This window comes from Delphinapterus leucas, chromosome 17 (genome assembly GCF_059928025.1).
Source record: "Delphinapterus leucas isolate spDelLeu-1000000601 "Yukka" chromosome 17, BTC_Dleu_Yukka2, whole genome shotgun sequence".
Lineage (NCBI taxonomy): Eukaryota > Metazoa > Chordata > Mammalia > Artiodactyla > Monodontidae > Delphinapterus > Delphinapterus leucas.
Window position 1 is genome coordinate 70374293 of NC_143145.1, and position 15158 is coordinate 70389450.

The 15158-nt window shown below is 38.8% G+C and overlaps 1 protein-coding gene across 1 annotated transcript in view; it reads left to right on the top strand.

Moving 5' to 3' along the window:
- Nucleotides 1-15158, top strand: part of EYA1 (EYA transcriptional coactivator and phosphatase 1) — a 151894-nt gene that overhangs the window by 75193 nt on the left and 61543 nt on the right. The window contains exons 8-9 of the mRNA XM_022595367.2: nt 2590-2729; nt 4056-4139. Coding sequence (XP_022451075.2) covers nt 2590-2729; nt 4056-4139 — 224 coding nt within the window. The remainder of the gene's footprint in view (nt 1-2589; nt 2730-4055; nt 4140-15158) is intronic.

Below are 15158 nucleotides of genomic sequence, written 5' to 3' on the forward strand. Positions count from 1 at the left end.
TTATCTCAGTGGGGGTAAAGTTGAACAATTTAGAGAGGATTTTAATGAAACATGAGGTGCTAGTGGATAAGAAGATTAAATTATTTGTTGTTTTGTACTTGTAGGAGGAAGGAGAACTAAGAGACGGGAAAACTGGTTAGGAGAGTAGAAGCATTTAATTCTACCTCGTAAAACAAAGAGGAGGAGTTTTTGAAAAAAACTAGCTTGCATTATTCAAATTTCATATTCCTTCTAATAAGTTTTCAGATTGTCCATCTTTTAGGGCTTCTTTTCTTCACCTGGAAAAACTTTACATAGCATGATTTAAAAGTCTTGTAGACTTTGATCACTGAATTTGTTTTCTTTGGGGGGAGGTTTACAGAAGTAAGTAATCGATTTCATTATAGCTTTTCTATTTCCAAACAAATTGAGAAGGAATGTATTTTTAAAGATTTAATTGAGTTTTTAAAAAAGGGATAAAGAAGTAAACACCAAGAAATAAAGGAATAGGCAATCAACTGGAGGAAATCTAGGCTTAGAAAACTTAGGTAAGATAAAGAAGTAAACACCAAGAAATAAAGGAATAGGCAATCAACTGGAGGAAATCTAGGCTTAGAAAACTTAGGTAAGATAAACGACTTTGAGGACAAAATTATCTCTAAACTATCTGGAAGTTGAGGTGATAAGTTAATGCGATAAGACACATTGCTTGGTGTCTTTAGCTTCTTCTCAGATATGAACTTCCAAAGCTGGAGAGCTCAGCACCATTCAAGATAGACTTTACAGACAAGTACTTTAAGTCCAGCTCCGTTTTGAAACTGTTAAAAGAGATTGGTGTGTGTTCTGTATAGGGTGGTGGCTATAAAGATTCTGTATGGAGATGTAGATCACAGAATATTTAAAGAAAAAAGAGGTCAAGACTTTTTCTTTAAAACACAACTTTGAATCTAATGAACTCCAAAAAAAATAAATTCATTTGAACTTCCTGATTCTCTGTAAAACATGGAAGAGAGATGCTTGGTTTGGAACATCTTGAGAAGATGCCACAAACATCTACCTCTGCAAGAATCTAATATAGATTTAGAGAATGCTTATCGTTCACCAGGCGGCACTGTATTCTAACAGTTCTATGAGATGAGTTAGCTCAGAGTTTATGTTAATCATCCCGATTAACACAAATTGAGCATTGAGTGGAGTTGTTTTGAATTTTCTGGCCGTAATTAAGCAAGAGCCTTGTAAGTCATCATGGTGGTTTCTAGGTTCAAGGATCACATATCCAGTTTATATGAGGAAGTTTGCCATCTTGTTTGCTATGCCAGAGGACATGCAAAAGCTACATCTAAAAGTGATAGGAATCAGTTAGGTTTTCAGGTTAAACAAGAGACATAGGGCTGTTTCATGTGATTTAAAAACAGAATTTACTCTGTCAGAGTCCATTCCTATTTACCCTGACTCATAAGGCTTTGGAGAAGCACTTCAACTTGGAGGTAATACTGAGATCACACAGTTTGACACATGGAAGGCCTTGTTGGTAGAGTCAAGGCTGATAGTACATTAATAAAGGCTACCACGTCTTTAGCTGTTCTCCACAGTTCTGTGTTTGGTGAAATGTCACATCAGCGTCTTCGTGAGAATAATCATTCCTCTTATTAGACTGAAGGATTCCAACCCGTATCTAGTAGAGTGATCTGGCAAAGAGGTTGGGGGAGAGCCAGCACACTGGCACATCTGGAGTTTGGGCAGGTAGAGACTGTCTGATGGGTGAACTGGTTGGACTATGAAAAGAACATACCTGGGGCTAAGAGTAGAGGGTTTTTTGTTTATTCTGGAGACAGGATAAGAGTCTCTTCCTGACTCCACAACCACTGCCCAGCTCTTCCTCTGAGCTGGTTGGGGGTTGTTTTTAATTTTGTGGTTTCTCTACGATTATTTCTGTGGTTTTTCTGAGTTTCCCAGATGAGTTCTTTTAACGTGCTGCCTGGTTTGGGATATTTGGTTCAAAGAGATGAAGACACAGGAAGAGCCTGTGATGAATGCCTTACAGAGTATAGCATTGCTCGTACATGAGCTCTCCTCATCTTGCCGCTCCCTTGTTCTCACATAAAATGAGGGAGAAAATGGAGAATTTTAAATTTTCAAAGAAAAATCCATCTGATTCCATTTTCCCTGGCCCAGGGGTTTTTCTTTTCATTTTGTTCCATGAACCAGAAACCTTTCTGTAGGCAGGAGCATGGCTGGTAAGGCAATTGTGTGGACCTCTCAGTATGGCCAGGAGCTATTTGTGGGATGAGAGAGAAGCAAGTGGACCTGGAGATGGGGGTACGTTGTCTCACCACAGAGAACCACAAAGAAAATCTCCCCCACTTGGTACAACCTGTTGTCTCCCACCTTCCATTAATTTTTAATTATTTCTAATCACACGTTCTTTCCAAACAAGTCTAGCATCAACTATCTCTTAAATTATTTACTGATGTCTGTAAAAGATAATGTAGAATTTGAGCAGAATGAAATGTGCTTTACTTTTCCAACTTCCCTATGGATTAAAACAAGGATAATCTTGGCACCGTGGTGATAGAACAAGAGATGAAAGTCCTTGCTGTATTTCCACAGAGTACAGTACAATCCACAGCCCGTCAACACCCATTAAAGATTCAGATTCTGATCGATTGCGTCGAGGTTCAGATGGGAAGTCACGTGGACGGGGCCGAAGAAACAATAATCCTTCTCCTCCGCCAGATTCTGATCTTGAGGTATGTCATTGGCAAGGCCCAAGTAAATAGCAAGGTGTTTTAGTAGCTAACTGGTGATTCTGTATACCTGCTGTGAGCAAGGTGTCCAAATGCCTTTGTTACTGCATTCTGTTCCATATTAACTATAAGTAAGCCAGTTTTTTTTCCCATATTGAAGATAGAGCAGTTATTTATTTCTGTTTTCTCTTCCACTTTAACTATGTAGTAAAGCATTTTTTTTCTCTTTAGTGAAACATCATAAATTATATAATCCTGCTTTGACAAAATTCTCTTGTACTGCTGTCATTGCCATTTAAATTAAGTGTTGTACGAAAAATGCTTAATAAAATCCACTCGGAAATTAAAGACACGCTATGTATATTGAGAAAGGAAACCCCAGGATATTCTAAACAGAAGTGGTTATCACCTTACGAGACATATTTTGGTGGAGTTCAAAGCAGGAGGGGTTAAGTAAAACTTTAAAGGGTGATAGATTTCATAGCCTTGACTCCACTGGAATTAAGTTTCTTTTTATTGCCCAAGTGAAACTGATGGTAGAAAACATGATTCTTTTGGCTGAAAAGATGGAAAATTTCCAGCAGAACTTGTGTGTATGAATATGTACTGGTGTAAGTGGGATTGGTAAGAAGAAGTAAAGCAGGCTTGGGAGGCCTTTTGTGGTATCTCAAAGACCTTTTTGAAATGAGTTCCTTCAATAATTCGATTCCAAATACCCCAAGAGTGTGTCAGGAGCATGTGTGTTGCGTCTGCTTAAGTTGTTAACTCTGAAATGTGAAGAAAATTGGGCAGGAACAATATATCATCCATTTGATAACATCGTAGCAGATAACCTAAGGTGAATAGATGATGTAGTTTCAGTTCTTATGTGCAATTTTTAAATACTTGGCTTGATAAGAATAAAACACAAGATTAGTTATTTTAACACTTCTTAATGAACAGAGAGCAGAGATAAGGAAAAGATCAATTGAGTGATTTTTCATTGATTGCCGCTCTCTGTCTTAGAAGTTATAAACAAACTCATTTTAGCTTATGTTTCATTTCTTTAGACCTATGACTAAGAAAACTACAGAAGTAGGAAGGACCGATAGTCTTTTTTCCTGTACTTATGTCAGTATTGCTAGTGTATTTATCCTCTTGCACCTCATTTGAGGTTATATCTGAGGAAAGCCAGGAGATACCCTTTGGAACAGCTGTGTTTAAAAAAAATAGTAAATTCACATTTTTCATTTGTCTCCCATCTAAAGACTATCTTTTCATGTTGAAGTTAGCTGAATAGCAGGTTTCTCAACCAAGAGAAAGACACAGTGATTGGTTCTTCCTTTGTAGAGGGTGTTCATCTGGGACTTGGACGAGACAATCATCGTTTTCCACTCCTTGCTCACTGGGTCCTACGCCAACAGATACGGGAGGGTGAGTACCACGAGGCATCAGTTTTTAATTTCTTTAGAGTAAGTATTCCTAGAATTGAATTTTTTTATCCAAATGGGAATGTGGCTAAACTTTAAATAATACATTTAAAATATAAAAAGGAAGATAACTTGATTTATTGAAATAGTCAAATATATATGTAAGACAAGGACATATAAATATGAACAGAAGGAGTTCTTTTTAGGCTCTTAAAAATGAGTTAAACTTTATGCAATTACATTCATTCTTATTTCAGACCCCAATGAATACAGGTGATTGGATGCTATTCTAGGATGAAATAGTAAAATATATAGATGATATAGAAAGGTATTTTGCGTTGTATTTTTTTGTCACATCCTTTTATTCTCTTTATTCCCAACATATTCAATGGAGCAAATATTGTGCTTGATATTGTCTTCTGTGATTACCAGTGTTAGTATTTTATTTTCAAAGCACCTGTTATGAATGTCTTTGTTAGTCCCTTTGCTATGGAGCTAAATTTGCGTGAATGGTTTGTAAAATTGGGCCTCTGAATGACAAAGGACCAATACGTCCAATTCTGAGTCGTTACAATATTTATCTTGGTGGTATAGGTACAGAATAATGTTATAGATCACCTTCCATGAGTACAACTTCAATTTCAATGCTCTGCATTTGGGTTTCTCAAAACCTTGGAAACCCTTTCTGATTGCCTGGTGGTTCCATAAACCTTTCCCATGCAAAAATCATGTTATTTAAAGTGCGTTTAAGTAATTTCTGAAATATCCTGTGAATATGATATTTTTCATCTTTTTAATCTTTAAAGAAAGATTTAAAGATTAAATCTTTTTGAAGCCTTAGGAAGTGAATTCTTGTGTCTTGGTGACTCCAGATTTGTATCACAGTTAAATGTTAAAATTGATACATGTAAAATGGTCATGCTGTCTTTACAGATTTTATGCAGGTATTCATTCTTTCAATAAATAGTTATTTCAATAAATACATATTGAGTGCCTGATATGTAGGTGTCTGAAGGTGAAAGTAGAGAAATGATCAATGAGCTTCACAATGCAACCTTCCTTCTTTTAACCCTAAAGCTACACCTAATCCAAAAAAGGGTTGGAAAAATGCACATTTATAAAAGCAAGAATATTCCACCATTTGAATGTCTGTCAGAAATAAGATATATGTAAAACACAATATGTCCCATCTTATTAAACAAATTTTCTATGAGAAGACAATTAACAAAAACACAGATTATAAAAAAATAAGGTCATAGAATCAGTCATTCAAAATAAGTCTCTATTTGTGACTAGCACATAATAAGGATTCAATAAATATTAGTTGTGATTTTTTATATTATTTCTTCTATCAATACTATTACTATCCCCATTTCTACAAAAACTACTACTTTAAAAGCCTGAAATATCAAAGTGCAATGAATATGAAGAGTCTTGAAGATCATCTTAACAGAACAATTTTAATCTCCCTACAACTAACTCCTAAGGAAGAGAGCTGGCTCCTGGAACTCATGGAAAAGTGTTGAAAAGGGCATGCACTTAGGAAACCAACATTTGAAAACCACCCAGAAAGTCTCAAGTCTTTAAAAGCTTTGTCACTAGAGGCCAAATTGATGTAAAGAGAGTTGTCTTGATCAGTGTGCTGTTAGCCATTGAAAGGGGTCAGTTTAGAGAGAGGTGGTGAACATCCCATGACCGCACGACCTCGTGTAAATCTCTGGCCATAAATTATTGGTTTACACATGGAATTCACACCTAACCTAGAAGCCACTGGCAGCTTAGAATTTTTCATTCGGATTCTTGACAAGATCTAAACCAAACATTACAAATATCATGAATTTTATTTTTACAAGTGTCAACCATTAGTATTTTGAGACTTCAACCGATAGTATTTTGTTTGTATGTTTAGTTTTCTCATACTAGGGCATGTGATAAAAAGTTTTACCTTCTGTAATTTCCCAAAGCCAAATGTATATATTCTTTCAACTATGGATGATTTGAGATGTTTAAATGTAAGCTTACCCTTTGTTTATAAGTTGATGGGGGTTGGGAAGAGAGCAACTTCAGAAAGCCTGGTTGGGGAAAATCTTCCTGAGCATGACCCTTTGAGCCTGAGGTCAAAGTGACCTGAAGGGTCCAGTTGAGAATGTGCCTATCAGGAGAAAGAGTGTTCTAAGCAGAGGAAACAGCAAGCACAGAGGCAGGAAAGGGTTTGATGTTTGAGAGACAAAGAGGCCGGTGTTGCCTAGCTTAGTGTTGGAGATGCAGAGTCAAGAGAGGTGTGGGCTGGGATGAGGGCAGGTACAAAGTGCCTCCCAACCATGGTCAGCAGGGTTAATCTCATTGCACGCGCTGTAGGAAATCCTTGGAAGACTTCGAACGGGGACATGACAAGGTCTGATTTAGATTTTTAGACTACTTTGGTTGTGTGGAGAATTAATGGTACGGGGAGAGGGGTGGGGGAACAGAGAGGAGGTTTCAGGGGGTGATCTGATGCATTAGCAGCACAGATGGAGAAGCTGATTGGATGATGGATTCTATTGTGTTACTGAATCTAAGCTGGTACTCCTGACTGCACGACAGGCCAATAATCGAGAGACAAGTTGTTGGGGCAAGGAATAACGACTTTATTCAGAAAGCCAGCAAACCGAGAAGATGGTGGACTCATGTCCCAAAGAAACATCTTGCCTGGGTTAGAATTCAGTCTTCTTTTATACTGAAAGGAGAGGGAGTAAAGTCAAACATTTGCTGGTTCCCATCAGCCTCTGGAAGGGGTGTGTTAATTTCTTCCTCCCTGCAGTCATTCACAGGTGGGCCTGCACAGGATGTTCCCTGTGAGCTAAACCAAGGTATTTTAGCTTAATACTCATTACCTGGGAGGCAGGGTTCCCAGAGATGGGCCATTATGTATAATTTAAGCTTATAGGTGACATCCCTTTAGTGATTAGCTTGTAGTGGAATACAAAAGGTTCTTCCCTATTACAATTGCAGATAGAGAATTAGGATTTAATTGGACTGTGCTGGTGGGCAATAAGTAATAGGCTCAGGGTTTTGTCCTGAGCAACTGGGAGAATAGTCATAAATTTGTTGAGATGGGGAAGGACTAATTTGGAGGGAAAATGGAGAGTTCAGTGTTATACTGGTTTGAAATGCCCATTAGACATCCACTTGGACTAGGCAAGGAGATACTTGGAAGGTGAGCCTGGGGCATGGAGGAGTGGTCGGGGCAGGAGATGTCAGATTTAGTCAACAGTGCACAGCTCAGGATCAGAAGGTCCTCAGACACTATTAGCTTGCTTTCTTCCTAAACACCTTCTTTGGGCTGGGCGCTCTTGGTCAGCCTGTGTTCTCATTGCTGGGACACGCCCCTTCCTGACTTTTGAAGATGCCATTGCTGAGGATGTTGAACTGTAGCCTGAGGCACGCAAGAAAGCTTGCTCCATGTTCTCTTTATTAGAGAACTTTAGAGTCTGGCAGAACTGCTCTCAGATCTGATAATCATGTCTTATAAAACTGTGGCTCAACAAGGATTCTTCCAAACAACAATAATAACCAAGCTGATCAGAACTTGCATCCCCCTAGAAAAATGGTACAGATGAACCGGTTTGCAGGGCAGAAATTGAGACACAGATGTACAGAACAAACGTATGGACACCAAGGGGGGAAAGTGGTGGGGAGGCGGGTGGTGGTGTGATGAATTGGGAGATTGGGATTGACATATATACACTAATATGTATAAAATGGGTAACTAATAAGAACCTGCTGTATAAAAAAATAAATTAAATTAAAAAAAAATAAGAACTTGCATCCCTCTTGTTTGCTCGGGGCACAGGAGAGAAATCTTAAAGCAGTTCAGGGGCGGGCCGCCTTTCTTGGAGCACAGGTTCAGGGATGTTACTGGGCTTTGTCAAGGGAGCATGTGGCTGTGCCTTACTCTTCAGGCATATAAAGCACTGAATACCTGACAATGTGATCGCTGTCCAGTCTCTATGGGAACCAGATACTTGAGAAGTAGCTTAGGCTCCTGGATCAGTAGGCTATTCAGTAAGGGGATACAGGATCTGGTTGATATAATGCAAAATTAGGGCATGTTACAGCAATATGTACCCCAAAAAAGTTTGAGAATGTCCCACCTTCCATGTAATCCTAGCTGTGGGAAGCAGTCCTGCTGGGTGTTATAAGGAAGTGTTGTTTTATAACAAAGGTGATGGGAACAAAAAGAGGGCGCTAGCTACAGTTCAGATTTTAGGGAAGAGAAAAGAAAGAGCATATTAGGAAAATGAAGTCCATGGGTGTTACTGTAAATTAGGTTGTCATCAATAGTATCCTAGCTTTTTTTGTTTAATGCTTCTTTTTAAGTTGCTTTCAAACTAAATTCAAATTCCCCGATTTTACTGAAGAAAACTACTCTTGATATTTTTTGTTGAATTTTCTCTTTAAAATAGACAATGTAATAATCTAGTTGTTAATATCAAAGCACAGACCCCAGATTTGTATTTAAAATAAGTATTGTGCTGATGTCCCAAGCGTTATTCCCTTTTTGTGGGAGGACTTCCCAAGATACCCAGTATCTTGATTGTTTTAATACTTTCTTTTTATTTTTGCTTTAACACCTTTGGGGCTCGAATAGATCTTCAAAGTCTTGAGCGTCACTCCTCATTTTATACAAAAACCTAAATGTGTGAACACTTAGGACAGCATAAAGTTTAGCATTTTTAATTGTAGGCCCTACTTATTAAGAATCTCCTGTGTGCCCAGGACTCATTTAACTCAACTTTAGTGCTCTGAAACTGCTATTGCCAAACCCATTTACAGATGAGGAAACTGAAGAGGTAGAGACCAAATGTGAAATACACTTAGCATCATGTCTGGCATAAAATATGTATTAGTTGTATTTTAATGTAGTTGAACCTTGGCTGTCAAACAAAACAAAACAAAAAACTCCTTGAACCTGGCATAGCTAGTGAGTAAATTATGGTAGTGTCTTTAAATTTTTGAAGTACCAATATGTGATAGGCCTTATGTTGTAATAGAAAGAGCATCAGATTTGAATTCAGATAGAGCTAGACCCAGATCTAAGCTCTGATTTTCAGTTCATTGACCTTGGGCAAATTGTTTATACATGCTGAGCCTTAGTTTCCATATCCATAAATCTGACTACTTATAATTGCTTTAAGATTGCTTTAAGTGCCAATGATTTCACAATAAGGCTGGAGGGGAAAAAAAAAAGATGTAAATCGTGTCATGAATTTGAAGGGCCTTATTAATAGCAATAATCCAGTAATAAAAACAGCATATGTCACTGATTGATCTTGTATCTGCTGTCTAAGCATTTGTTTTCTAATGTACCAGGCTTCTAGGAAGGTCCACATTGTCATAGTGAATTTAGCTCAACTGAACCTCCCTAGTGAGTGTATTACTGTGGTCATTCAGCACATTGATGAAAGAAAAATTTGACAGCAGCTTATCTAACCCGTTTCATCAGAACACTCTAGGTAGCCAGTAAAGATAGCTGTTCTTACCCTGTTTTAGGGTAAGAACTCCCTAAAACTCCCAACTCTGTTGAGCCACCTTCCATGGTGGCTAGAGATGTCAAATTCTTAGCATGGCACCCAAGCAGCCGGACATCCAGTGTCCTCCTTGGGCTATAGAGGATCTAGTTACTCAAACAGGATGATCTCTCTTTTGTAACCTCCAGACCAGGGTTTCATAAACTTTTTTGATAAAGGGTCAGATAAATATTTCAGGCTCTGTGGGCCATATCCTGTCATAACTATTCAGCTCTGCCCTGGTAGTGCAAAAACAGCCACAGATAATATGTAACTGAATAAATGTCAATAAAACTTTACTTATAGTTCCCAAGTTTGAATTTCATGTAATTTTTACATGTCATGAAATATGATCCTTCCACTGGATTTTGGAAATCTAGACCAGGGATTGACAGATCACATCTCACAGGCCAAATCTGGTTCGTGGCCTGTTTTTGTAGAGCTTCCAAGCTAAGAATGTTGTTTGAATTTTTAAAGGGTTATATATATTAAAAAAAAAAAAAAAGAGAGAGAGATGAAGAATTTGTCTCGGAAACCATGTATGGCCTGCAAAGTCTAAAATATTTTTTGTCTGTCCCTTTAGAGAAAAGGTTTGCCTGCCCTTGCTCTAGATCATGCTCTGAACTTTGTGTTAGTTAATATTACTCCTGCCTTCAGGACATCAGGACAATTCAGTGACGGCCACAGTGTGGCTCACTAGACAGTAAACTCAATGCAGGCATTGTGTGTCTGCATCTGGGGCCCCAGTGAAGCACAAGCTAGCACATGAGTTTGTCAGGGTCGGCAAAATGGTGGTAACAAGTAGGCCCCAAATCTCATGGCTCAAACACAACAGAAATTGATGTTTCCTACTGAATGGTCTTGAGTGGATCTCCCAGGGTACTTGGTTTAGGCAGGCTTTGGCACTGCAGATGGTGGTTGTACCGTCTCACCGTGTAGCTTCTGAGGCTTCTGTGATCCTTGTCATCGGCTTTCTAGCCCACAGGGAGAAAAAGCAGGGGGGAGCACGAGTGGCAGGCTTTATGGGCCAGGCTTAGAAGGGTACATAACCTCTGCTCCCTTGGCCAAGTGCAAAGGAGACCAGGAGATGTAGCCTAGCTGTGTGCCCAGGAAGAAACAGAGAATGGGTTTTGGTGGATGGGTGGCAGTGGCAGCCACAGTTCTCAGCTAAGAAATATTCGACAAATGAGTAAAACCCAGAGCACACTTTCAAACCTTTGTGGTGGCTCTGGTCATCCCAGCAGAGAAGTGCCCTAGGGCTATGTGACAGGTGTGCTGAGTGGCCACTTACTCCCAAAGGATTGTTCCCTGATTTTCTTCTCTTCTTTGTGTATCAATGCCAAGTTAGATCAAAATGATGAAATAAATTAGGGTTCCCAATATAACCTTTGGATGCTGTGAATTGACATGGAACCTAAACTCTCAAAATGAACCAAAACACAATGTTTTTGACTATCAAAGGGATTTCCAGCTGAAAGAGCCTCCTTCATCCCTTTTTTTTTTGCCCTTATCCTGACAGTGGTTCTCTTTCCCTTTAACTGGCGGCCTCTTCCTCCTTACTGGCTATAACATAGACTGAAATGTATGTTCCTGCTACCTTATTGAATGAAGCCTATTTTTCATGTTCATACATGTAAAAGGGAACGCAGTGAACAAACATGAATCATCACAGCTTTCCAACCACCGTACTGGCCTGCCACCACCAGCTTTGGACCTCCCTTGCTCTAAGGCCTGGAAAAGCCCCTTGGAGATAATGCAAGTCTCACTTGTTCTGTCTTAATCTTCCCATCTATAAAATGGGAGCAATCACAGGGCTGTTGGGAAAACAATGTAAAGCACCTAGAAAAATACTCATAGGCACTTTGTAAATAAGAGCTATTATTGCTTACTTTGGGGGGTTCAGAGGAGGGAGTGAGCAATAGTGAATACTTTGTCGTTCCAGGTAGCAGACTGGGAGAGGTGGAAGGAGAGTGTAACCATTTAGGGAAATGAGAGGCAAAGTGGCTGGATATCTATTAAGTATATATAGAGGATCGGAATTGCAGAAGATGAGTAGCAGAATATGTATTGAAATGGTGATAAAAATACTGCACCTTTGTTCAGCTTTTACAGTCTGCACTGCCATCTCACATTGATTAAATATCCAATTGGTTCCTTCTTTTTTTCTAATGAGGAGGCTGTGGCTCAGAAGATTAAATGATTGGCCCAAGGAAGCACATCTATTAACTGACAATGTCAGGAATTTCATCTAGTCTTCTGATGGGCCCATCACCCTCAAAACGGGGGTGCCAGGAGCCCTGAATGCCAGGATTTTGTGATGTGGGCATGGGGATGCCATGAACGATATTGAAACAGTAGAGCGACATGATGGACGTGTACCGTTTGGAAGATTGATGTGATAGCAGAGAAGATTATTACAGTCCTCCCCGTAGGAAATAATAAAGGTCTAAGAGAATGGCTGTAATACTAGGAAGGAGAGAGAGATAGGAGAGTGGTTACAAGTGAAATCTAGATGTCTTTTGATTGGATTTAGCCGTGTAGGCTTTTTGCTGGCACTGCATGGGCCCCAACTTGGCTAGATCTGTTCTGGCTTTCTTCTCCTTCCTCCCTCTTTGTACCACGTCTTGGCATCTGTCCCATGTTTGGGATTCATTGGGTTTTCTCCACAATCACAATTCATCTTTGGAATGGTGAAGTTCTTACCCTTATTCTCTACTTGGGTATTATTTTCATGATGTTGAAAGAGAGTCTCTTAAATAGGAGAAAATTAGAGCAGTCGAGTGTCACATATCTAATCAGTAAAAATGACCTGATTAGCCCTACCACAGGTTTGGACTTCTTTCTTTTTAAAATCATTCAGTGAGTAATTCAGCTGTGATTTATTTTTCATGTGTGTACCTTCTCTCCTGGTAATTCAGATTATTTCTTAATTGGCATCAGAACTATGCCCAACTCCTAAACCTTGGCATTTCACACCAGCTGTTCAGTGATAGGGCCTTATAAAATTGCAAAAAGTTAATATACCATTGACGGTGTTGATAACTTTAGACAGGTTAGAGAAAAGAAAGAAAACAGTGGAATCTTTGGGTCTCATAGGTTGTACATATCATTTACATAACACTTTTAGAAATATTTTTAAATGAAATAACATTTTAGCTTTTTTTTTTTTTTCCTTCTCTCCAAGAAGCGAGCTAATTTTCTCATCTTATCTTTAATCCTTCCCTTGTGAGCAACCAGCATGGGGCCTTGAAAATAAGCCACTCCTGGACTCAGAGTGCCTGCCCATTCCTGTTTTTCAGCTTCTTTTTCTCCAAAACAAAAGATCCTGAATGGGGAGAATTTATTTTAAATGGCATTTGGGCCCTGTCTGTGGCTGTAACATTAGCATTCTAAATAAGGAGTTGCTTAAGGGGTCCAAAATGGGTATTTTTTTTTTCTTTCCTTTGATTGAGACTGGCCAAGATTTGTTGTTGCTTTGAGGAGACTTTACAAGATTTTCACATTGACCAACAAATCCTCATAAACCTGTTCACATCCTTTGCATCACACCTCACTGGGCCACTTCAATCCCAGTAATTGTTCGCCAGGGGAGGCTTAGCTGCCCACATCGGATCAGAGCAGATAGAATTTTTAGAACCTTACCTTTTAGTCCACAAATTAAAAATGTAAGTACCACATCCCAGGGAACTAGTCAGACTTTGTGAAATAGTTGAACCATCTTCTGGCACCTCTTTCTAGCCTAAGATAAACTCTTTAAATAGCATTTTAATGATAGATTCTACTTTTTGATCCAAAGTATTAGAATAGCAATTGCCAGGATTCTGTATAGGTTTGATCACATAGATGTAGTGGGGTATGTATTCAGATAGGAGAGATGCAAAAAACATTTATCATGTATTTAAAAGGTACTTGGAAATTGGAAATAGTAATAGATAAAACTTAAAAAGCAAAATTAATTTTTTTGGCTTTCAGTAAAATAAACCCCCAGCATCACTGGTACTTTGTAGAACCCTGTTACTATTACTGTAGAATTACTACAGTAATATTACTATATTACTATACTATATTACTATTACTGTAGAATTCCTATTACTCGGAATGCTGCAGCTATCTAATATTAGAACAATGACTTAGGTATTAAAATATTTCTTAAAGGTCTCAGCTTAAATAATTTGAATTGGATAAATGTATATTACCTTATACTTTTGCTTGGTTTATTTCACTGTTAAATTTTTTTGCTTTTCAGTGTAGAAAACCAAGATGGTAAAAGAAAAGGAATAAAAGGGCAAAATTTCAAGGGTGTGGAAATAGGAACCAGAGCTATATTAACAATACGAACAATTTTTTCTTTTAATATTTTACTGGTATATCTAAGCAATAAAGAGAAATTGCTTTCTTTTTAACATTTGGTGCTATTTTTAGTTGTTTTAACAGTAAAACTTAAGTGACTTATTCTTTATGGACTACACAAGATCTAATGTAATATTTGGCGTTGGAGCATTGTTAAACCAAAACTAAAAATCTTGGGATGTATCTTTTAAAATAGTCATATAAAAAAAGATATTTTTATGGCTAGATGAATGGTTAGCTTTAAGGTTTCTAGAGAAAGGACAAAGTATTTTATTTTTGTACTCAGAATAACATTCTGGATCCTATTCTAAAAGCCCAAGAAGAGATAAACAGGTGTTCCTCAAACTATCTATTTTGAGGCTCAAAGGGCCATGGACACTCTGAGCCAAAAATAGAATTTTGAGAAAGTAATGAAAATGGGTTAAGAAAAGCATTTTTTTTTTCCCCCGGTACGCGGGCCTCTCACTGCTGTGGCCTCTCCCGTTGCGGAGCACAGGCTCCGGACGCGCAGGCTCAGCGGCCATGGCTCACAGGCCCAGCCGCTCCGTGGCATGTGGGATCTTCCCGGCCCGGGGCACGAACCCACGTCCCATGCATCGGCAGGCGGACTCTCAACCACTGCGCCACCAGGGAAGCCCAAGAAAAGCATTTTTTAATCAGTCTCAGTTCGAGGGGAAGCCCAAGAAAAGCATTTTTTAATCAGTCTCAGTTCGAGGGGTGGTAGGTATGGGGGGTGCTCGTGTTTGCCATTAAAAGTAGATTAAATTGCCGTTGAAGCCATGAAATGAGAATTAGGGCTGAGTGCCTCCCATCCTTCCAAACAGTTTTACAGATAAAGATCAAATATCATGTACAAATACTGGAATTAGCAATGCAGATGTAACTAGGATATTTCTCAACGTAAATGGCCAACGAAATAATCTGAGCAGCATGAACTTCATCTTGGTCCCTGGAATAAAGCACAAGTCATGTCAGAAAGTACCCACCGCTGCTCCTCCCCACACATCTGGGTAAGAGTCCACGCTAATGCCATGTGGTCTCCATGTTAGGACTAACCAAAATTTAAGACCCCATCCAAAGAATTTATCATAGTAGAAGCAGTAGATGGTACGCAGTTCCTTAGC